The sequence below is a fragment of the Desmodus rotundus genome, chromosome 2 (assembly GCF_022682495.2).
Source record: "Desmodus rotundus isolate HL8 chromosome 2, HLdesRot8A.1, whole genome shotgun sequence".
NCBI classification, from domain to species: Eukaryota; Metazoa; Chordata; class Mammalia; order Chiroptera; family Phyllostomidae; genus Desmodus; species Desmodus rotundus.
Genome location: NC_071388.1, coordinates 305,898 through 330,888, shown reverse-complemented (window position 1 = coordinate 330,888; position 24,991 = coordinate 305,898). Strand labels below are relative to the sequence as shown.

Below are 24,991 nucleotides of genomic sequence, written 5' to 3'. Positions count from 1 at the left end.
CCCGGCCAGCCCAGCCCTGCATTGGAGCGGGCGCTTGGGGGCGGGTCAGGCTCTGTGCCCGTGGCCTGGCTGCTCTGGTCCTGCAACCCAGGCCTCTTTTCACCAGCAAGAGCAGCCCTACCAGAAAGGCGCCCTTCTGGGACGTGCCCCCAAGCTGAAGGACAAAGGCTGGGCCGGAAATAAACCGGCCATGTAACAAGTGAGACCCGGAGAGCCCGGCTTCCTGTGCCTTCCGACCCCCGCGAGGGACTGAGACCCCGGGGCAACCCTTCCCGACCGCCTCCCGTCGAAAAGCCTACATCCTGAAATTCGTTTCTAAAGAACTAGCTTTCCCTGAGTGTATAACTCTAATTTCTAGTTAGCAACACGTTATTAAAACCATTATTTTTAGAACCACTAGTTAATAGTCTTTTAAATAGTTTTTTAATCACTTTTCGATTATTATGGAGAATGTTACATAATATCTGAGAAAGAGGATTTCATCGTTCAATAGGCTTTTCAGTCTGCCCTCCCTCCGCCGTGGTCCAGACCTGTAAGCTGTGTGTCTGCTCAGATTCTCACTTTTTCATGTGGGTAACTTGAGAACTAATGAACCCTGCACTGCTTGCTCCTCTCGGTGCGTTCTGCAAGGACACAGCTCCCTTTGGGTGTCACATGTGGGGACTTCATCCAGGAAGCAGTAGAAATCCCATAGTTGATCGTCTGATTGATGGATGCGGTGACCCTGCTTGTTTACCATCAGGCCTCTGCACAGAGGTCTTTTAAAAGAAATAAAATTCAAAATCGATTTGGAACATCCCTGTGGAACATCTGTGTCCTGAGTCATGGAAAATCTAATAAAAACCACGTTACGCAGCACCCTGCCCTACGGCCCCAGGAACACAGTCAGCATGTGCTCAGCCTATTGGGACCTTCGCGCCTTTCCGCACAGCGGCGCACTGGGAAGCGGTGCCAGGCAGCTCGCTGCGGGAGAGGGAGCTCCTGCCAGAGGAATGCAGAGCTCCTGGCTCCCGCAAGTGTGTCCTCGAACTCCCCACCTCACCAGTTCTCACCTGTTCCCCTGGCAGAGCGCCAGGTGTAACCGCAAGGCGAATGAAACTGACTCACTCTGGGCAGCCTGGCCAAGCTGCTAGTCACCCAGGCCCGGTTATCCGGGCCCCGAGACTCGCGTGTCTGTGTCCGCCCGAGGGAAACACAGCCTACACCCGGTTCAGTCCCTAACTGCCAGGTGGTGGCGGGGCCTGCACCACAAATTCAGCACAGATAGTCCAAAGCTTCCAGGACTCTCTGGGAGAATTCATGTGCATTAGAGGATACGGATGAGAGCGGCCGTAATCTGGGCGAAACTGTCCTTTGCTGCTATAATTAAAAAGGAAAACTGAAAAGTAGGCACATAGTTTTCTTAAGAAGAGGAAGGCCTCTTTCCCCCCTTACCTTTTTATTAAGTGGGAATTTTTTTCATGGGTTCTTTTTTTAATTGGCGTGTTTTAACGGTGGCAGATTTGAAGACGTTATTATGTGTTGGTAGCAGGTCCCTGCTGCCAGGGTATTTAAGGGTGGGGTAGTTCCGGGTGTATTCTGCACCCTCGTGTGCTCTTAGCAGGGTGACCATGCTACATAGTCACGTTTTCAAGGCTTCCCACAAGGAAGAAGTAATTCTGGTTTTTAAAGAAAAAGCCAAAATTGCTCCGTGCTTAGTGTTCTGGGGAGGAAAGGTGCCAGGTGTCCTTGGCCTCTGGGTCCTGCAAGCTCTGTCGTCACCCCAACCTGACACGGAGGGTCAGCACCATGTCAAGGTCTCCCAGTTTGCATGAAAGTGTTAAACAGATAGGTTTAAAAAAAAAAAGACGGAAGTTATCTTACACAACCCACCCCACAACATTGTAAAGTTGTCATATTGGTTGCCAGGGGTTGGGGGAGGGGAATGAGGAGTTGCAGCTTAATGAGGGAGTTTCAGTTCTGCAAGATGGAGAAGTTCCGCAGATGGTTGCTCAGCACTGTGAGTGTACTTTACCCTGCTGACTGTACTCTTGGAAATGATTAAGATGGCAACATTTATGTCATGTGTTTTTTACCACAGTAAAAAAAAAAAAAAGGTAGTGCAACAAGAGTGATCATCAAATCTTTCCGCTGCCCCAGCCCATCTTCTGAGCTCCCTGAGGCTCCCTGCATCGGCATGCTGCCTTTCTTCACAGGGAACTTAGGACCTCTCACCCCTTTATAACCTGCAGCCTCTGACCCCAGCGTCACTGGACAAGTAAAAGCGCCCTCTGCCTAGCACGACCCCCATCCTTAGAGAGCCTCTGACATCACTGGACATTTTCGCTAGCCAAGGGGACTCACCAAAGAATGTTAAACACATGTTCTTATCCCAATAGGAATTCTGGTGAATAAGAGTATTAAAATGTTTAGATTTCAAACACTCAAGATGGAGGTGTAGGTAGATACGCTTCTCCTCCTCACACAACCAGAAGAAGGATAACAACCAATTTAAAAACAAAAACCAACCAGAACTGCCAGAAAACTGAATGGCATGGAAGTCCAACAACCAAGGAAATAAAGAAGAAACATACATTCAGACTGGTAGGAGGGGCGGAGACGGGCAGCTGGGACAGAGAGGACTCGCAACAAGCAGCAGCTAGCAGACCGGGCAGTCCCACATTCACACACAAATATTTGTATATAAACTGGGAGGAACAACTGGGAAGCAAGATAGACTGCACAACCCAGGGTTCCAGCACGGGGTAATAAAGTCTCAAAAACTCTGCCTGTAAAAATCTGTGGGGGTTGCAGCAGCAGAAGAAACTGCCAGTTTCTCCTGAGAGTGCTTTGGAGGGGCCCACAGGGTCCTAGAACATACACAAGCCGACCCTCTCAGGAATCAGCTCCAGGGTAGCACCTGGAAGGGTGCAATTCACTTGGGGGAAACAGAGGACGTGACTGAAAGCAGGGCAAGAGCTGAGCAAGTCGCATTGTTCCCTCTCTGACCCTCCCCCACATACAGCACCACCACATGGACGTGGGTTGTCCCGCCCTGGTGAATACCTAAGGCTCCACCCCTTACTACGTAACAGGCATGCCAAGGCAAAGAAATACGGCCCAAGTGAAAAAACAGATCAAAACTCCAGAAAAAGTACTAAGCAATGAGGAGATAGCCAACCTATCAGATGCAGAGTTCAAAACACTGGTAATCGGGATGCTCACAGAAATGATTGAGTATGGTTGCAGAATGGAAGAAGAAAGAAGGCTATGAGAGTGAAATAAAGAAAAATATACAGGGAACCAACAGTGACGGGACAGAAACTGGGACTGAAATCAATGATTTGGAACAAAAGGAAGAAATAAACCATTAAACCGGAAGAGAATGAAAAAACAAGGATTCAAAAAAAATGAAAAGAAACTTAGGAGCCTCCGGGACAGCTTTAAATGTTCCCACATCCAGATCATAGGGGTGCCAGAAGGAGAAGAGGAAGAGTGAGAAATTGAAAACATATTTGAAAAAATAAAGAAAACTTCCCCAATTTGGTAAAGGAAATAGACATACAAGTCCAGGAAACACAGAGTCCCAAACAAGTTAGACCCAAAGAGGGCCACACCAAGGCACATCATAATTAAATTGCCAAAGATTAAAGATAGAATATTAAAAGAAGCAGAAGAAAAGAAGACAGTAACCTACAAAGGACTTCCCATAAGACTGTCAGCTGATTTCTCAAACGAAACCTTACAGACAAGAAGGGGCAGGAAAGAAGTATTCGAAGTCATGAAAGGCAAGGACCTACATCCAAGATGACTCTATCCAGCAAAGCTCTCATTTAGAATGGAAGCACAGATAAAATGCTTCCCAGATAAGGTCAAGTTAAAGCAGTTCATCATCACCGAGCCCTTATATGAAATGTTAAAGGGACTTATCTAAGAAAAAGAAAATGATCAAAACTATGAAGAGTAAAATGACAACAACTCACAACTATCAACAACTGACCCTAAAAAACAAAAACAAAAACAAACTAAGGAAACAACTAGAACAGGAACAGAATCACAGAAATGGAGATCACATGGAGTTACCAGTGGGGAGGGGAGGAGGAAAATAGGGGAAAAGGTACAGGTAATGAGAAGCATAATTGGTAGGTACAAAATAGACAAGGGGAGGTTAAGAGTAGTTTGGGAAATGGAGAAGCCAAAGAACTGATCTGTACGACCCATGGACATGAACTAAGGGGGGGAATGCGGGTGGGAGGGGGCACAGGGCGGAGGGAGGTAAAGGGGAGAAAAGATGGGACAGCTGTAATAGCATGACCCATAAATATTTGGACCGCACAGCTGATAAGAATAGGAGCACTGTGGAGTGGTGAACCGGGGCGCTCTGTGTGGCGCAGGACAGCCTCGTCGCCTTGTGATGGAGTGTGTGTGGGTGCAGCACGTCCAGGCCCGCGCTGAGAGCCACTGTCCCACCTCCTTCCCACCTCTCGACGTAAGAGACAACGTGTGGCCAACGGTGTCCACTGACGCTCTTGCCTGAGCAAACAGATTCCCGAGATTCAAGCCCAAGAATCAAGCTTCTGATTCAAAAGTGGAGCCGCCAGTAAGCTTCTGTCACGTGACGCTTACGAACGCTGGTTCTCATGAATTAATGGCCTCATGTGCATTTAAGATGCTACCACATGTTCACACCAATAACTAAAAAACTCTTAAAAGAAGGCCTGTGGTAACTGGATGAAATGGTCTATTAACTTCCTGGAACAAGAATTAACACTTTTATTTTTGCTTCAATTCTCATTGCTTAATTTTAAGTATTCTTGTCCAAGAGACTTTTGTAGTTGTAATCCAGGCTGGGAATGAACCAGCAATATATAAGCTTTTCACGTTGATGGTGAATTTCCTTTCGCTTCAGGAGGAGAAAATTTTCTTATTTTTTCCATAATTATGCTACATCCTCCCACACTTCGGTTACACTTATCTCACACTCTTGTTCAAGAGTGAAGTATTATATTCCAAGGAAAAGCAATGCACAGATACTTTATTTGAGAACGACAAGACAAAGCTGTCCAAATGCAGAGAAGTGCGGCACCGTGGAAGACTTCCCAGACGCTCCCAGCACCAAGGTATCTGCTCTGCTCACAACCCGGCCAGTTCTGAGAAGGTTAAATTAAGACATCCTCCTAACGGTGTCTCAAGCCAACTCTGAACTGCTTTTCCAAGACACTGACGGGGGTTTGCATGAGGTCAGAGCCCAGGAGGGCACTTCCTCCTGCCCCCCCTTCCCCCCTCTGCTTCCTCCAGCTGCTGGGGATGGAGCGTCCAAGGGCTTTAAATTACAGGGCAGCATGGTGAGCCTCTGCTGCTCTGGTCCCCACCCCGCTCGTCAGGACCGATTTAACAAGATGAAGTAACAGAGAAGCCACAGGCTTCTGTTCCAAGAATGCCAGCTTGAGCCACGCCACCCCATCTCCACTGTCTGCCCGGCCACCAGTTTATTGCAGGGGCCTGGCCAAGCACCTCCAGAAGGGGCAAAGCCAGCTTAAGCGTTTCCGTTTTCTACTTGGCTTCTTCTAATACTGCTGGCCCCGTCCACTTCGAAAATGTAAGAAGTTAATTTTCCTCTCCCAGCTTCCCACACACAAGATATATTTAGGAAGCTAAATATTCTACAGTTGCTGAGCAGACTTTGTATTTATTCCTGAAGTCTTGATGTGACCTTTACATTGGGGGGCGGTAGGGGGGTCTGGTTTATATTTATGTTGCACTTTAATGCCCCCAAACTAACAAGCATAATTTGTTAAAGCTAAATGGAAAAACATTCTCAGGACTGATTGCAATGTTTGAAAATGCTATTATCTTAGAATTTTAAATATTTTTAAAACATTTTAAAAAATGACATTTCTATAGTATCTATTATGGTCAAGGTAGGCACTAGTAAATATACAGTGTATTTTGTACCTTATGTAATGTTGCGATGAATAATATTTATCATTTCTGTTGACGTAGCCAATAGTAAAGGCGGAGGTGACTCAAGAGTGTCTCAAACTTTTCCTACAAGGCATATCCTACTGACCACTGGGTCCCCCCCACCCCTGCAAAGAAAATTAAAGGTATCATTGTAAAGCTCCAAGGATCTGTATATGTTTTCTCTCTGGTCACAGCAGCCAAAGAACACTGTGAGATACTTTTCAACATGTTGAGAGAAGAAAAGCAGCCACTTCCCGTTGGATGTTCAGGAACTCTGGAATGCTGAGACTTCTCCGTTTTTACGTTTTCCTTCCTGAGCTACCAAGAGATACATTGATGCAAGACCTAAAAGAAGTCTCTGGAGAAACTGCTCGGATAACAAGATATTCTAGCACACACCTCCAGCCACACACTGTTTATTTGTGGAGGTGACCTCAGTTTCTGGCCTCGCCAGACACTGTCTGAGGGAAGGCGAGTTCAGTGTGTGCCACGAAGACACCTGCCACTGTCCCCTCAGACTAGATGGAGGACTTCAGGGAGGGCGGGGGTGAAACTATTGCTCAATTCGCTTAAACAGTTAGAAGCCACATTGTTTTCCAAGTACCTTAACTTCATGAAAAGAAGAGGGCGTCAGAACCTCTGTCCCTAACTCAATATTTCAACGAGATGCTCCTCTTATTTCATTCGATACATAGTCATAAATCCGTGAGTGCTTCACTCAATGAATAGTCTCGTCGGGGAAGGGCATTAACATGTACCGAGAGATTATTTATTTCGCCCAGCACTGTGCTGTCTCTACCCATCATCACAACATTGTCTCCACTTTGCAGTTCAGAAAAGTGGGGTCCATAGCAAGAACGCAGGATTCCCCACATCGCAGAACCAGCAGGTGTGGTGCTGAGCCCCGGGCCTGGCAGCCCTCTGTCTGTGTAATGCCCCACAGGAAGTTTATTACCATCCTCTCATTAGCATGTCCTTTGCCTGATTATAGAAGCATATTCCTTCTCTGAGCGGCTGATTTCGCCTACCATAATGCTTTCCAAGTCCACCCATGCTGTCACAAAAAAAGTAAGAGCTCCTTCTTTCTTTCTGCTGCGTGGTATTCCACTGTGTAAATGTGCCACGGCTTTCTCATCCACTCATCTACTTATGGGCACTTGGGCTGCTTCCAAATTGTGGCTATTGTAAATAATGCTGCTGTGAACATAGGGATGCATGTGTTCTTTAGAATGAGTGTTTCACTTATATGTGGAATCCAATAAACAAAATAGGAACTGACTCATTGACAGAGAACAGCTGACAGCTGTCAGAGGGGAGGGGTGTTAGGAGGACTGGGTGAAAAAGGTGAAGGGGTTGAGCAAAAACAAAAAACAAAAAAAAAATAAACCCAAAACAAAAAACAACTCAATAGACAACAGTGTGCGATGAGCAGAGGGAAGGGGTTGGGGGTAGAAGAGGGCAAAGGGGGATGAGTGGTGATGGAAGGAGCCTTGACTCGGGGTGGTGAGCACACAAGACAATGTACAGATGATGTGTTACAGAATTGTACCCCTGAAACCTATATAATTTATTGTCACCCCAATAAATTCAATTTAAAAAAGATTTTAAAAAAAACCTTTTCCTCATTCCAACGCCAATAATTAGATCACATTGCAGCTTAGCTTTGAATCATCTGTAAGCCAAACCATGATCTCCGAAACACAGCCACATTGTTCAGTTTGAGAACAAGTCTGCTGCTGACGGAAGCCCGGGGCCTGTTAAAGGGTTGAGCGCCCTTCAGAGCAGCGAGGGAGTCAGTCAAAAGAAGAGTAATGATTTTTCATTCGGTCTTAGAAGTGGACATAAAATTGGGCCCCTGTCTGGTGTAAACTAGTGTCACCTGGGCCTGCCGCTCAGGGGCACAGAGACATCCGAAACCCACTTCCAGGAAAGAAGTCCACACCAATGGAGCCAGCCTAACGCCCACCCCGGGGCCGAGGAAGGAGATGTCCCTGCGAACAGCTCCCTGGCCCGGAGGCCTCTCGCCCAGCAGTCTGTGTGAATAGAGACATCAGGGGCCACGTCTGACACTGCTATTCTTGCACAGGCTGTTTTTGGCTTCTGTGGAAATAGAAGCACCGGGAATTACATGCTCAAACATGCCCACATTCTTGGCAAAGTGACAGAAAAATCCTGGGGGTCAAATTGGTGATAGAGTGTCCACCGAATCGCTATTTTACAGCTGCGTCTTACAGGTGACGGAAGACCACGCAGTGGACACCAGAAGTCAGAACGGGTTTCATGAGGTGGCTTTAGGACTACATTGTGGCCACCTGGCAAACCAGAGACAAAACACGCCACACCTGCTGAAGCCACGTGAGCCGCCCCGGGCTCCACCAGAGGTATCTGGGAAGGAAGGCTGCCTGGACTCAAAGCCACAGGTCGTCTGAGTTGGCAAATATGTTTGGACCAAAATCTGACCTGGGTTTCTCATCTCAAGCAGGTGGGCAGGGCTGGCATCACCCCTGTTCCATGGGCCAGGTGTTCAGGCCCTGGCGAGGTCATCGGGGTCGGTTTGCTCCAGTAAACAGGGCCGCACACAGGCTTGCACCTGCCCTCATAACCTGGCTTCGGTTCTTCCGCAGGGGAGCGTGATGGCCGGCGACCCCAAGAGCCCTGGCCAGGGGGAGGGAAGGGGAAGCGGCTTGCCCTTGTGCGCAGCAAGCCTGTGCCCGGGTTTCAGTGCGGACGCGGCTGCTGCAGAATGGCTGACCTCCTGTGCTGCAGTGCACATGGCAAGGAGGTTCTGCTCTGAGGTCTAGTTCCCCATCTTAGCTTTTCCCTCTCAGTCCCCACGGCCCCATGCCAGGGTGCCAGCGAAGTAACAGGACAGCCTCAGACAGAGACAGCCCTGACCCAGGGGCCTGACGATGGGCAGAGGCTTGTCACAGACACAGTGCTAGCCTGCCCCCAGCAAGCCGCCGCTTTCGTGCGGGTGCGCTCTCTGTTCAGGAAGAGGCACAGCGAGCGTGTCGAAGGGCCCTGGACGCTCACGGCCACAAGCCAGACATGGCCTCCCAACAGCCTGACTCATCAAGGGCCAATAAGGATGAAACAGTCGTGTTGGATTAAAATAATCAGAGTGAATTTCTAAAGCAGGTCAATGGAATTGAAGCCATGAAATTCAGTGCTTTTTCAGAGAAGTGACGGTGATTTCAGGGGGCTGTGACTTCCATGGAGCGTGACCCCTGAGTGGGGGGGGGGACCGTCAGTGTCCCCAGAGGGAAAAGTGTTGGTGCCCATACAGCGAAGCAGAGTGAACGCCCACAGCTGGATGGGGAAGCAGGAGCCTGAGTGTGCTTCTACCGTGCGAGCTTCCAAACCCGTTCACTCTTCATTTTCTCGTAACTTCCATGAAGTGAAACAGCTTTGAGATGACCGTAAAATGAAGCAGAAAAACTGCTGGGGACAGATACACAGTTATTATTTTCAGTCCCACCTGCCTGCCCGTGACACAGACACAGCCCTTCAGCAAAGCCAGAGCCCGAACCAGAACACTGTGCTGGGTGAGCACACAGGCACAGAGTCTAGGGGTGGTCTGTGTGCGAAGAGGAACTGGGGCCTGTGGTTGGACCTCAGGATGCAAGACAGTGGGCCGAAGACCCTGCAGGGGACACAGGGAGGGGGACAGGATGGCTGGAGCTGCAGAGGACGCTGTGGAGGCAGAGCTGTGTTTCGCCCGCTGAGTGTGGTTGGCATGCCCCCCACAACCTGGACAATCTCCATAATCTCCACATTGCCGCTCTGCTGGGCGGGCTTTCTGCTGGGCAGGTGACGGTGCCCGGCCTGTGGCAGCCGTGAGAACAGGCGCCCCTCCAGGGGGCCGCCTAGCAGGCTTTCAGCTCTGGACACAGGCACTGAGGTAAGAACTGGCTGAGACAAAGGGATACCAACCTAGGTGACAAAGGGCCCATTCCTGGTTCTGCCCACCCACGAGGGCGGTTCAGGATGAGAGGCCCCAGCTCCAGATTCTCCAGGGACCAGGCACAGCCCCCAACAGAAGCTGCCGGTGTAAGGGGACGTCGGTCCTGTGGGGGACTGGAGGTTGCAGACCCTCCAGAAGGCTTCCCGAAGCAACAATCAGAGAAAATAGGGGTGGCTGAGCCCAGGGTCTGACCCCCTGTGAGACCTGAGCACTATGCTTGCGATGTGGACAGTGGACCAAGGCCAACGCCCAGACAGAACTGCCTCCTAGAGCTGTGGGTGCTAGAGTCACCGTCTGTCCCTTAAGGAGAAGGGACGTCACTGGAGTGTTACAGTGGGTCATCTCTGGTACGCCACCCACAGCTACACAGAACACACGGTTCCCGTAGGTCAAACCAGGCGGTTTCTAAGAAGTTTAATGTAAAATAACCATGCTCACCCTGACAGGTGTGGGTTGGGTATCATCCCATGCCCAGCAAAAGGTCGCTGGTTCAAATCCAGGTCAGGGCGCAGGCCTGGGTGGTGGGGCCCAGTCCCTGGTTGGGGCTCATACAGAAGGTAACCGGTCGGTATTTCTCTCTCGCACATTGATGTGTCTCCTCCTCTCTTTCAATAAATAAAATCTTTAAAAATTTTACTTAAATAAAATAATCATGTTCTATTAAAAGTTGTCAGAGAATCAGGGAGGGTGGGGGTGGAATAGAGAAAGGGAGATTATTCAGACGTCACCCTACATGACGTCTCCCCTGCATGGGGTTGTCCTAAATCCCTAAGCCCACCAGGCCCAGCCACGCTGTGCAGAGACATGCACAGCATGGGGGGCAGAGCCACATGTCCAGGCCCAGGGCTCCCCGAGACAGGAGCTGGGCCTCCTGCACGTCCCCGACAGTCGGCTTATAGCCGAGTAAGCAGGCAGGTTCTGCACGCCAGCCCCACAGGCCTGAGCGCGCGCACTCTCTCTCTGTCTCCCAGGCAGGCTGCTCCTCAGTTTACTCAATTTTGCGAAACTAAGATGGAAAGAAGAGAGACAAGAAAAACCCTTACCTGTAGCTGCTGGTCTAATTCCGGGAAGACCAGAGGAGCGGCGTCTTCGGGAGGCGTATCATCTGAAACAGCAGAGGGAGGTGATTGTCACTGCCCAGCCCTTTCACCCACGGGAGCTGTCCTGCAGTTCAGCCCCCATCACTCCCCGTCACTCCCATCACTCTGGTTTCCGAGAGGATGCAGAAGACAGTTTTGCTCCTTTTCAATACAAACTGAAGGATCGAGAGCTCTGCCGGCCAGACCAAACTTTTGCAAGTGATCTCTGCTAGTTCTCCAATTCAGAAGTACTGCTCGACTTTCCACACTCCTACGTCAGCCAAAAGCAAAAAACGCGATGTATGGGAAAGTGCTTCAATGGGTGCCAGTGAGGTGACCGGGCCACCAGCAGGACAGAGGGGCGGTGTGAGCCAACATGAGGGCCTTACTCTGAAGGGCCAGGGTGGCCGGCTTCAACGGCTCTGCTCTCTGCCCATACAGCATCCCCCCCGCCCCCACGGGCAGTTAACCAGCACATGGCTCTGGTTCCCCAGGGGCAGGGAAGCCATGCAGCCAGGGCCCTGCCCACTGCCAGGGTGCAGGAGAGAGGGGCACCCCTGTCACCAAGCCTGCAGCCCGGCAGGTGTTTCTGGATGCAAAGAGGCAGATCCCAGAAGTGTCAGAGGGAACCTGACAGAAGTTTGGCCTAAAATACCTACGTCGCCCCTGAACCCTTCAGGAGCGTCTGCAGACAGGCGTGGCAGGAGGGGTCCACCCCCCCACCAGTAGGACCTCTGCAGCCCAGGGGACACTGGCTCTGCCATCGGTGGCAACCCAGCTCGTGCCCCCTCCTGTTGACAGCCCCTCCCCCAAACACAGGACGATGAGACTCAGACAAATTACAGGCTCAAGAATAACTAAAAACCAAAGCTATTGTGAACTGTGATAAGGAAAAGGAAGACAACCGTCTTTGCTCTCTTACCACCACGATCCGATTTATTTGTGCGAATGGCTGAAGTTCAACGTGAACGAGAGGGGTGACGTGGGCCGTGGGCAAGGCTCCAGCTGCGGACGGCGCTGAAGACGGTCGCCAGGAAGACGACTGAAGCGAGGACGTGCTCACTCAGGCCAGCACCTTGCCGGCCGGCAGCACAGCCGCCGCTGTGTGTGAGTGCGGAGCGGCGTGGTAGACACTCATCCGTTGGCTGAGGCTCAAGGCAGGGGCAGCGGGTCCCAGTGGGGCCACTGCTGCCTGCGACAGGTGGGCACTCAGCAGCCACGTGGGGGCGTGCAAACGGGAGTGTTCCCGAGACCCTGCCCGCAGGCGGGGGACAGCCCCCAGAGGAAACACGCCCCTGGGCCCTTCAAATGCTCCCTTCCCGCTCAGGTTAGAGGCGACAACTTCTGCCTGATGCTGTGGGTTTCAAATCCACCATCGTTTGCCAAGACTTGGACTGAGGACAGAAATATTCACTTCTTGCCACTGGCCTGTTAGAGGTGGCCTTCATTATTAAACCTACAGTTTTTCAGCTGATTTGGGTCGAAGGTACATTTAAATATACTTCAATAAAATATCAACTTCCCAGACATCACGATTATTTTAGCTCAGTGAGTTCAAGGCCAGAACAATGTGGGCAAATGGGAATGTCTTATACTTCGGTGTCTGAACCCCAACACTCACAGGAGAGCAGGCGCGTGGGGGCAGAAGCCAGCTGTGTGAAGAACGGGGTGAGCGGAGCGGGTGGTGATGCGAGCAGCGCTGGGGCTCCGGGGACTCCATGCACCCAGCGCCCTGAGAAGTCACGCTCCTTCCTCCTCGGTTGTGGACAAGAATTCATTTGCTTTGCTCCAGCGAGGTAAACAGCAAACACCTGGTGTGACCCAGAAGTAATGAGGCCCATGACAGAGATCTGCGTCATCGTCCATCGTCACAGCACATGCGGGCACATATATGAGGCCACGCCAATTTTGTGGGTAAGTGAAGGCTTAACATGGGATTCCTCCAGCTGCTAGAAAAACCTGCTTGATTGACATAGAATAAGTATATAATTCCTATTTTACAATGACAAGCAAGATAAAAGTAAGACTCTTATTAAAAATGAATCAAGTTGGATTAATCCAAGCAGGAAATGGCAGCGGAAACAAGGAAACCAGAGACTGACGTAAGGTGCTGACTGAGGCTGCAGCCAGCCCCGCCCGTCACCGTCCTGGCCACCTGCTGCGGCTGGCACCCCCACCCGCCAGGAGTGGCAGGCTCGCGAAGCTCCTCACCACACTGCCCACGCCGATGTGTGGTGTGTTTACTTTTACACGGTGGCTGCCTTCTGTGACTGGTTTTAAAAATAGGCGAATATTCTAAAAGCAGAACGATGAATCACAGGATTGGGCCCAAAGGAGAGGAGGAGAGTGAGTCAGGCCGCGGGGACCACAGCTGGGCCGTGAGCGTTCGGCCGGAGCGCGGCAAGACGTATTGTCAGTGACATCGGATCGCCCCGAGAGCAGTAAAGTCCACTCTGGCACTTCCAGAAGCACAGAGCAGCCTGGACGGCCGCTGTGCAGGGGACCACCCACCCTGCAAACTTGCCCTTTTTTAAAAAAGAAGAGCAGCTGCCAGGTAGGTTTATAATGTGACGAAATCAGATGCAAGTACATTTTATTAAAATTTATTTATTTTCCACAATGTACTGAATGCACTGACACAGGCTCTATGCTTAATGGGAAAAACCCTTTATCCTATTTTTAATGTGTTAAGGAAATAACTCGTAGGCCTCCTTTTCCAAATGGCACCGTGGGCTCGCTGGGCCGTGCAGAACAGAGTCCAAGAAATTGTTTAAAGGAGGAAACGTAAAGGCAAGAATTAAAGAGGAGCTTCCACAAGCAGATGGTCGTGGTCTGCATGGCAAACATGCTGTGACTGGAGACGGCACACTCTGACCGGTCCCCACCGTGGCGACCGTCCGCCGCGCTCCAGGGCAGCTCGTCTCAGCCACACCAACCGGCTGTCAGGTGGCTTTGTGTTGGTTCTGCTCCCGATCTCCTTAACCTGTCTTCTCAGCGTTTCTCCATGAATCAAATAGGGGCCCCCAGGCCTGTCCTCCAGGTGCTCGCTGTCCTGTAGTCATTGCAGCCAGGCAGCTGGAAGGCACTAAGTGGCCATCTGGACCAGTCCTCAGGGCATAGAGGACACGAGGGGCCTGGGAGACCGAGGGATGTCCCAGCCAGGGTCTCCTCACCACGCCCTGCTTTCCTCCCCTCTGGTCTCCAGGTCCCCAGGCCCCCACGTTTGTGCGTCTCCAGCCAGAGACAGTTCCCCCAAGGCTGGGAATCAGAACGTCCAGTGGGACCGATTCGGAAACTGCTACCATGTGTCATCAGTATCTCTTGATGACAGAAAGAACACAGTTTTTTCACCGCTATTTTTTTTTAGAGAACAAGTGAGAGAGGGTTTAAGGGAAGGGAAGGGAGGGAGAAAGAGAGGGAGAGAAACATTGATGTGAGAGAGAAACATGGGCCAGTTGCCTCTCCTATGGGCCCCAACCAGGGACCCGACCCGCAGCCCAGGCCTGTGCCCGGACCAGGGATCGAACCGGCGACCTTTCGGTTTGCAGGATGTCCAACCCACTGAGTCATATGGCCAAGGTGACAGAACATTTTAACACCAAAATCAGAAGACAAATGGAATCTTAAACCAGAAAAGTACCCATTACATTGGATACATTTAGCTTTATAAATAAAACAAACCCTAAGAAGCACTTACCACCATGTCCTTATTCCTTTTGCTTTGTATCAGAGAGTGAAAATTTCCCAAAGCCAGACCAGGGGTGTGGGCCACCATCTGACAGCCACTCCCCTCCCATGGGGTCTCCATTCCAGATGCAACTGGGGCCTAGACCGCAAAACCGAATCCACACAAGGGGACTCCTCAAGCTCTTTCCCCTCCCCAGCCAGGGACCTGAGAGGCCACCTGCTCAGACTCCATGCCTGCACATCCAGAAGTCAGAGCTGGCCTTGTGCTCACGCACCTGCCTGGGCACACGGAGCCCTTGGCCAGGCGGCCCACGCGGGAGACAGGCTCTACCTGGAGCATCTGCAGAGCCGTCATCATCTCTGGACCAGGGCCCTGCTGGGCCACACGGCCCCTCCACAAGCCACAAGCCGGTCCTGTGTGCAGTCTGACCCCTGGATGCTCGTGTCCCGCAGCCCATCCTCCAGGGCAGCCGGGATGGATGAGCACATGGACAGGGCAGGTGGGCTTGGGCCGATGCCACAGCACCCAGGGTCATGCAAAAGCTGTCCCTGATCTGTCTCTTCCCACTGAGGACACTGCGGGGCTGGAGAGCATTCTGTGGGATGGGCCTGCACTGGAAGCTTGGGGAATGGGGACAATCAGCATAACCTCTCAGAGACTCAGTTTTGTCCTCTGCAAAATGGGTATGATGTTTGCTGTCTCAGAAGGTAGGTATCAGTAAAGGAACGCATCGGTCAATCCTTTCTCCTAAAGCCTGGCGCCTAGGAAGCAATCAGTAATAATAATAAATGTCTAATATAATCACATTTGGTTTCCATTCCTTTTCACCACAAATCAGACCGAAAGGGTGATGGGAAGGCAAGGCATCTGTCTCTGTGAGTGTGTGTGTATGTGTGTATGTGTATGAATGTATTTGTGTGAGTGTGTGCATAGTGTGTAAATATGTATATGTGTATGTGTGTATGAGTGTGTGTGAGTATATGTGTGTATGAGTGTGTATGAATATGAGTGTGTGAATGTGTGTGACTGTGTGTGTGAGCACGCACCACAGTGGGGGCTGCCGGCATCATCGCCCTTTGCCTGAAGAACTCAGAGGAGCGCCAGCCCCACCTGTCCCGGGAGGCCGTCCTGGTGCAGCCGCCAGCTCAGGGCCTGCCCTTTGCATTGAAATCTCCACGTGAGAGTGGTTCCCTCCTGCTTCCCTGTCCGACAGACGCTCCACCAAACGCTGCCCTGAAAATGAGCGTGTGCGTGAAGGGCCTGGAACACTTGCGTTGTGAATCCAAATCCAGATCAATGTTTTATTTATAGGAGTAAAATACGTGATAGAAGGCTGCCAGTCCATGTTAACAATTTGTCAAAGAACTCTTAAAAAAAAGTCTGGACACCTAGCTTCTCATTAGAATACCACAGCATTTGGAATCATCAGAAGCTTTTTTAAACTTTGTTTCCTGCTTTCTAAGCATTCGAGATGTGACCTCTTTAATTCACATTAGAATTTCTCGGCCATGAAATTAAAAGTATAGATACAGGTGTAAATGTGGATACAGGTAGAGATTTGGTGTGATACCTGGCAGGTAGTCAGCTCTTCATAATTGATGTTAATCACCACGTCACCTCGACCTGCACCGAAAACTGTCAGGCAAACAGGACCGTCAGTCCGACTGACTGACTGGTGCTTCTCTGCACAGAGACCTGACTCAGTGTGAGGGGCAGGGCTTGTGTTTCTTAGAAATACTCGTCTAGTCGCTATTCTTGTAGCTCTCATTTTGCGAATCTTATCGATGTTTCCTTCTGTAAGGGTATTTTTACTTACTTACCATATAACACTCGCCCAGAAACATCTGCTTCAGAATGAGCCCTCGTAAGCCTATTTACCACCAGACAAAACTGGCCCACTCTTCCTTTTTTCCCGCTCCACACAAACGTGTTGGTGCTCACTGTCCCCGTCGCTCCCATGGCCAGTGGGAAGCTTGGCTCCTGGGGACATCCCTGTGTCTCCTTCACCCGTGGGCCCTGCCTCCAAATGGGGAACAAAGGGCCTGGCTTCAGACCCAGTCTCAGCACTGTTCACGAACGGCCATGGGGGGCACCACTGAACCTCCCTCGGCCGGTGGTCCCACCATAAAATGGGCAGGACAGCACTTCCCTCTGAGCTGCTGCCAGGACTCAGCTGGTGAAATACGATTCACAGCACCTAAGTACTCGGCAAGTACCCGCCTCCTCGCTGGCCTTTTTCAAGGTCCTAAGCAACAGATTCCAACCACTAAATCTGGTTGTATTTCATAGACTCTGCATCTGAAAAGGAAGGTGCTGTACATACTGAGTTCCTGCTTTCACAGCATTCGGGAGCTAAGTTCATACGCTGGCACCCGACTCTGCTCTGTAAAGGGTCAGGGATTTTCTCAGTCGACAGCCGCTGCAAGCTTTAGACACAGGGTCGGAGTGGAGACAGGGCGCAACTTGAGAGAACCCAAACCCACTGCCCCAGGCCTGTTCCCTAGATGTCACCACATAAGCTGGCTGACAGAGTCCAGTGGGAACTTTATCCCTTGACTCCCTACTGATTCCCCTGTGGATGCGCAAATTCACAAAGCCAGAGGGAAGTAAAACCCTACACCTCCCTACTCATTTTTTGCATGGTGAGAATGAGGTTTCCCAATGGTCCCAGATGAAGGAACCCCAGATCCTGGGGCCCAGGGGAGGAGACAGAAATAAAGCCAAAAGGTTCCAAAAGGCAGGAAAAGCTGAAGGAAGGGGTCAATGGCAAGTGACCCGGCACCTGCTTCCCAGTCTCACCGAGAGCCAGTTTGGCATGTGACAGAAAGACATTCACACAAACCCAGTTAAATCAGACTCAAGGGCAGCTCTCTCAGCTCCGCCACACAGTTGCCACGGCCACACGCACAGCTACTCTGGTGTGTGAGGAGAAAATAGTGTTTCTTAAAACAGACACCAACTGAATGGGTCTTGGATTTTTTTAAGCTGAATGTCTTGTGATTAATTTATGCCTAGCTATGAAAAATCCTGAAAGCTTGCAAGATTTTTTTTTTAAACGAGATGTTGAAAGCCAACAGCTTGGGCTCATATCAATATCCTTGCCTTTTTCCAGATAAAAACTGAAATTTTTTTTTAAAAAAGAACCCAATGTAAAGGCGTAAATTTACACGTGAGTGTGCCAGGTTTTAGCTGCAATGGAGGTAAAGAAAACTCTCAAGTGATGAACAGGAAATCCTCGGCCAGTGCAACCCTCCGTGCTCTCTGGGCAGAAGGAACCAAAGAGGCGGGATTCCCATTTCTCTTCTGCACACTTTCTGTTGGGAAAACTACCCCAAGAAGGTCCCAACTTAGAAAGTTATCGCTTTAGAATTCCCAGCGTGGACCTCATACCACTGGTTTATTACAGATACGCAAAGCAGCTACAAGCTCCTTAATGAAGGTTTCTGATGATGGGCTAGAAATAGTGACTTATTACAAAGGACTTTTCTCTGTCCCCTAACAACTTCCTTCCTTCCTTATTTCAGACCCCAGAGATCTGTGGTCTGTCTGAAGCCTCAGGGCTCATTCTGCTCTGGTGATCAGTGACCAACTCCCCATCTCCGAGGGACAGTCTGAGACCGGGGCCTTCCCACCCCATCCAGAATGCACTCTGAGTCCAGCCATCGCCTTCTCAGCCCCAGGCCGTGCCACACGGTCCCCACACCGTCACAGAGAGCCCTTCCCACATCTCCTCTCCGCATTCCAGAACACTCTACTGACTGAGCACTCCCTGCTTTCATCGCGTGGCCCCTTGCTCAAGAGCTTTCACGTTTGATGGCTTTAATCAGGTCCCAGCTCCTTTGCGGAACGTCTGAGATTGGCTTGGTGGCTCCAGTCCACGGCCGTCGGGGCAGACGCGGGTTCAGTGCCAGGCTACAGCGCCGACACCGGCTCAGAGCAGGGCCAGGCAGTGGCCTCTCAGTCCAGGCCTCCGCTCCAGGTGAGGAGACCTTGAGAACGTATGGACTACACCATGCTCTTCCTGACTCAGGTCGTGCTCCTGCTTCGCGTTTGGAGGGAAAGGTGCCCGGTGATGGCAACTGTCCTCCGCCGCCACCCAGTTCCCTGCCCGCCCTCAAGCCCAGGTTGACTACCATGTCTTCCAAGAAGCTGTGGCATCCACTCTGTATGTCCCAGATTTCCCCCCAAATCCCTCTGCCTTATGAAACCCGCAGCGGGAATCCCACCACGCCCTCCTTGGCGCATCTTGCCCACCTCGGGCAAGCAGAGTCTGGAAGCACAGAAACTGAGTCAAGGTCAGAGCACCCACCAGTGGCAAGAGAAGCAGGGACACCCACTACGCGCTGGCTGCATGACTAGTCCCTAACTTCTCCTGGTCACTGGACTGTAAAGTCCGTCTTGCCATCGGGGAGTGTGAGATGCAGAGGGTGCAGAGCCCGCTGAGCGCTCGGTCCATGGCGGGAGCTGTATTTGATTCCTGAGCGACCCTGTAAACGACCTTCCACATCTTGTGGGAAATTGCTGCTCAGCAGAGTTGGCAACTTACTCAGGATCACACAACTAGTGATGGAAACGGGTGTAGAAACCACGCCTTGCTGACGCTAAAGCCCTATGCTGTTAACCTCTATCCCAAATCATCCCAGAGAAACATGCAAACACAGAAAGAACAATAGCAGCAACACGGCTGGGGGAGCGCGTCAGGCCCCTGAGACGCGAACAAGTCGACATCCAGGCAAAAAGGAACCCATTTCTTAAGGACTCTGCTTCCTGCTCAGCAGCAAATGCCAGTGATGAAGCCACTCCCCAGATGTCCACCTCCGTGGTCCCATTTCCTGTGGAAGTCTGGGGCGTTTCCCCGGAGTGCTCGGTATGCACCCACACGGTGCCTCGCACCACCGCTCCCGATTCCAGCGCCAGCCTCTGTCTCTGCAAGGCAGGAACGTGGACGCCCACCCAGGAGAACGCCTGGCGCCAAAGACAGGCGCAGCCGATGCCAGTCGTCGTTTCTGCGTGGTGACTGGGGGGGGGGGGGGAGTTGCCTGCTGGGAGGGTCCCCTTCACTCCTGTCCTTGGAGGAGACACACAAGGGACACGTGTGTGGGCAGGAGTGGGTGGGTGGGGCGAGAGCGGCCGTGGAAAGGCCAGACGGGGATGAGGCAGGCGTCCCCTCCCCGGCTGCAGAACCCGGGGAGGCGGTGTCACCACTGTCACCACCACAATCACGGCCTCAGCACAGCCTGCGTCCTGTCGGGCACCCCAGGGCCCAGGCCTCGCTTTGCTGTGCTGGGGCAGGAACCCGTCCCTCTCCCGTCACTGCCATTGAAGCAGTGCCTGCGCGTGGGTGTGTCGGGATGAACAGATAGATGACAGGCGATAGATAGACATGGATGACAGACGTGGACATGGGTGTGGATACAGATGTGGACGTGGATGTGGATATAGATACAGATATGGATACAGATGTGGATGTGGATATAGACATAGATATGGATACAGATGTGGACGTGGATGTGGATATAGACATAGATATGGATACAGATGTGGATGTGGATGTGGATATAGACATAGATATGGATACAGATGTGGATGTGGATATAGATACAGACATAGATATGGATACAGATGTGGATGTGGATATAGATACAGATATGGATACAGATGTGGATGTGGATATAGATACAGATATGGATACAGATGTGGATGTGGATGTGGATATAGATACAGATATGGATACAGATGTGGATGTGGATGTGGATATGGATACAGATGTGGATGTGGATGTGGATATAGACATAGATATGGATACAGATGTGGATGTGGATGTGGATATAGACATAGATGTGGATACAGATGTGGATGTGGATGTGGATATAGATACAGATATGGATACAGATGTGGATGTGGATGTGGATATAGATACAGATATGGATATAGATGTGGACGTGGATGTGGGTATAGACATAGATATGGATACAGATGTGGATGTGGATGTGGATATAGACATAGATATGGATACAGATGTGGACGTGGATGTGGATATAGACATAGATATGGATACAGATGTGGATGTGGATATAGACATAGATATGGATACAGATGTGGACGTGGATGTGGATATAGACATAGATATGGATACAGATGTGGACGTGGATGTGGGTATAGATACAGATATGGATACAGATGTGGACGTGGATGTGGATATAGACATAGATATAGATACAGATGTGGACGTGGATGTGGGTATAGACATAGATATGGATACAGATGTGGACATGGATGTGGATATAGACATAGATATGGATACAGATGTGGATGTGGATGTGGATATAGACATAGATATGGATACAGATGTGGACGTGGATGTGGATATAGACATAGATATAGATACAGATGTGGACGTGGATGTGGATATAGACATAGATATGGATACAGATGTGGACGTGGATGTGGGTATAGACATAGATATGGATACAGATGTGGATGTGGATGTGGATATAGATACAGATATGGATACAGATGTGGACGTGGATGTGGATATAGACATAGATATGGATACAGATGTGGATGTGGATGTGGATATAGATACAGATATGGATACAGATGTGGACGTGGATGTGGATATAGACATAGATATGGATACAGATGTGGATGTGGATGTGGGTATAGACATAGATATGGATACAGATGTGGATGTGGATATAGATACAGATATGGATACAGATGTGGACGTGGATGTGGATATAGACATAGATATGGATACAGATGTGGACGTGGATGTGGATATAGACATAGATATGGATACAGATGTGGATGTGGATGTGGATATAGACATAGATATGGATGACAGACATAGATGATGTGGACGTGGATGTGGATACAGACATAAATGTGGATACAGTTATGGGTGATAGACACAGACATAGACGCAGACACAGACAGATGACTGACAGACGTCAGTTCAGCCCTCAAAAGCCCGGACGTCTCAGTGGCAGTGCTGTTTGAGCGCCTGCTGATGGGACATTCACCAGATGACCTCAGGCGAGAGGTCCGGGGTTCCCTGTGTGGCTGCTGGGGCCACCCCCCAGCCAGGGCCCCTGTCAAAGGGGCTGCGACTCAGCGACTGCGCGAAGAGGCCCTTGGACCTCCCCCACCAGGTGGCCTCCCGTCCCGCTGCACCGGCGGCCGAGTCCGCAGCCGCCCGCGGGTCAGTGGGGGCTGCAGGAACCTCTGCTGGACCCGAGTGGGCGGCTCACACCCCAGCCGGCGGCGCGCCCTCCTCACGGTTTCCTCCTGACGTCCTAACTGCCCCCCCCACCCCCTTCGCCATCGTTAGACGCGTGTCGCAGCACCCGGACTTCAGAATAAAAGCTGAAATGGGCTAAAATGGCCAACGACGATGGGGGGCAGCCACGGCGGAGGCGCGTCTGGAAGCCCCGGGCCGGCCCGAGTCCCGCAGGTCCCCCGGGCGCCCCCCGCCCCGCCCCGCCCTGCACTTGGTACCTGGGGCGCCGTCGAGGCTGAAGGCGATGCGCACGGGCCGGTCCGCAGGGACCCTAGCGGCTCTGATCATGCGGGCGCCGGGGCGGCGGCCTTCCCCCGGGGCTTCCAGCTGCGGGGACAAGAGGCAGCGTCAGCACCGGCAGCCCGCCCCCGCGGGCCGGGAACGCAGCCGGTCCCCTTGCCTCTTCAAAAACCCCCGTAACCAGCTCTCCTCCCCTGCGTCCCAGGCGTTCACCGCCCGTTTAAGATCCTTACTCTGACTTAAAAAACTGTGGCTTTGGAGATATACACCTGGAACCGCAGGTACAGGATTTTTTGGCGTCTGCACACTGGCCCGCCCGCCCTGGCCCTTCAGGGTCAGACAGCCCGTTTCTACCGGAGGGGGCGAGGAGGCGGTGGGAGGACATCAGACGGCCTCCCGTCCAGCTCGCCCAGCTGTGCGGCTCAGCAGTCCGAGCTGGACGTGAATTATCAGCCTGGGCGGTAAACGTCGAGGATCACGGGGTCATTTGAAGAATGCCAAAGACTATTTAAAATACCCCACATTATAGCATGAATGTTATGTGCTGTATGTATCTGATTAGCTACCTGTAAATCTGCCCACACCCCTGAGGCTGCCGTCTTAAGGATGCACCTTGATAAAAGCAAAAGACGAAACGCGAGAACACGCTGTGAGTGCTCAACCTCACCTGTTAAATTATCGTCTAATTAATAAATGAGGGTAGAACGAATGAGCACTTATCCTATAGATAACATGGGTTGGAGTGGGCAAAAACACGAATATTTCTTTGTTATAATAAGAGAATTTAGCCCAAATACATTTAAACCAAGGGATATGATAAATTTTGTTCACTAGGAAAAGATATTGTCATAAATACATCTTTGTCATTTAAATACATCTACTTAAATTCTCTATTTTTAGTCATTTCCCCTAAACTGTCTACTTTCCTTCTCATGTAGGCAGTAAACCAAAAAGTCAGAATGATATTTTAAGGAAAATGTCTCTAAAAATGGCAAAATACAAGTCATCTATTTTGCCATCTTTAGCGAGACTCTGGGAACGGCCTCAGCGGGACGGTTTCTCACAAGAAGTTCCCTGAATCTTTCCCATAACTTCTCCCCATCTAAAAATAGTCTGCAGAACACTGGGTTTTGTTTTGACAATTATTTATAGAAGCAAAGTGGACGCATGTATATGCACATGTATGTTTAGGCAGAACACACATGGACTCATGTTCTGCAGTGTGAGGGGAGAAGAGAGGCTCACGTTAAACACTCAGCTTAGCTTTGCGGGGAACAGCTTAGCTTTGGGGGGAGCAGCAGCTGTCCAGCACCCAGTCAGAACCCTGGTCAGCCCGTTGGCTCCGCACTGCGGACGCGGCCGCCCTGCCGCACGCCAAGGTGCGGCGTCCTGAGTGAGAAAAGGTGGGAACACGGAACATCCAACCTAAGAGCAGGGTTCACATAAACTGCTGTTCCTCGACCCCGGATTGGCTCCTGTCGGCCCCACGAGCATTTCGATGCTGACCCATCTGCTAAGAACCACCTGTCCCCGGGGAATAGAAAGGACTGTCTCAAATTTAGCGAAACAAACAATAAAAGTCCCTTCACATTGTAGCGAAAAGAAAAAGCGTTATTGTCACACACGGTACCATCAGCAAACCTTGTCACCCACTGTCTGAGGACGCAGAGCTGGGCTCCAGCTCTGGCAGAGGCTCTCAGCTCCCAGGCCCCGGGAAACAGGGCACAGAGGGGGCCACCTGCCTCTGGGACTCTGTGAGGCCTCCGGAGATGGCAAAGGGACTGACAGACACAGACACAGGCAGAGCTGCTTCCCTGTGCACGGCGACATCTGTGTGCCTGGAAAGGGTGGCAGGGACCAAGGCGGGCCGATCTGGAGTCCCCCCCAGCACCGACCGCAGAGCCCAACAGCAGCGAGCCTTCCCGCCCTCCCCGGGCTGTGGCCGAGCTGTGGTTAAGCGCCTGCAGCCGTGCAGCTAGCTGGGCGCACACCTGTTCCTTACCTCACTTGGTGGAGTGTGCGCCTGTGTGTGATCCGGGGCCAGCACAGCTTTGGCCGGTCGTCCTCGCTGCGCGGCAGAGGCTCAGTCAGAGACGGCTGCACCTGCCGCGCGGCGGCCACTGACCGTCTGAGGGGCAGTGACAGCTGTCAGGCGGCTCCGCTACCTGCTGTCCCCAGACCCGCGTCCCACGGGCCTCCTGTTCCACTTCCCACTGCCACCCCTCCTGCCCTCGCCTCTGCAACAGCCGGGATGTGGTCATGCTTCTAGAAAAAGCAGGAGGGAGAGAAGCCCTCCTCCTGTCAGAGGCATTGATAAACAGCGAGCCGCGGGGAGTCCAAACGCTTTAATTCATCAGTCCTGGCAAACCAAAAATACGAGCAGGCTGGCTTTACACGGCAGGAATGTCTTTGGCATGCCCGGACCGGGGTCTGGCTATTCCAGCAAACTGGCTGACCCCAGTCAGCAGAAATGCCACTCGGTCAGCTCCGGGACACCCGGCCAGCTCGATAGGCCGCAGGCCGGCACACGGGCGACAATAGTGACGATCCCCAGGAAGACCTCAAGGTTTGAGGTTGAGCGCTGGTGACTGGATCACATCTAGAGACGCCACCAACTGCAGGACGCACCAGTGGTGCATGGGAAGGGGGTGTCAGCATTTTAACAGCCGTAAACCTGAACGTCCACAGTACTTTAGCCCAGCTGGAAGGGGACAGTGAGGTCGAACAAGGAAAGACAAAGACAAAGGCAAAGACAAGCCAAGGCTGGGAGGAACCCTTTGCAAGAGGTATATTAC

General features: G+C 51.4%; 1 protein-coding gene across 5 annotated transcripts in view; it reads right to left on the bottom strand.

The window, feature by feature from the left end:
• Positions 1–24,397, bottom strand: part of MAP3K7CL (MAP3K7 C-terminal like) — a 33,693-nt gene extending 9,296 nt beyond the window's left edge. For 2 of the 5 annotated variants that reach the window (XM_053919364.1, XM_053919365.1), the window contains exons 1-3: positions 24,199–24,397; positions 22,175–22,283; positions 10,951–11,012 (exon numbers count right to left, since the gene is read on the bottom strand). In XM_053919364.1, coding sequence (XP_053775339.1) covers positions 10,951–11,012; positions 22,175–22,244 — 132 coding nt within the window. In that variant the 5' untranslated portion in view covers positions 22,245–22,283; positions 24,199–24,397. Of the gene's footprint in view, positions 1–10,950; positions 11,013–11,908; positions 12,758–22,174; positions 22,284–24,198 lie in introns of those variants that run through there. The other 3 variants (XM_053919368.1, XM_053919366.1, XM_053919367.1) reach the window with 3 other exon arrangements.
• Between the last annotated feature and the right edge of the window lie 594 nt (positions 24,398–24,991).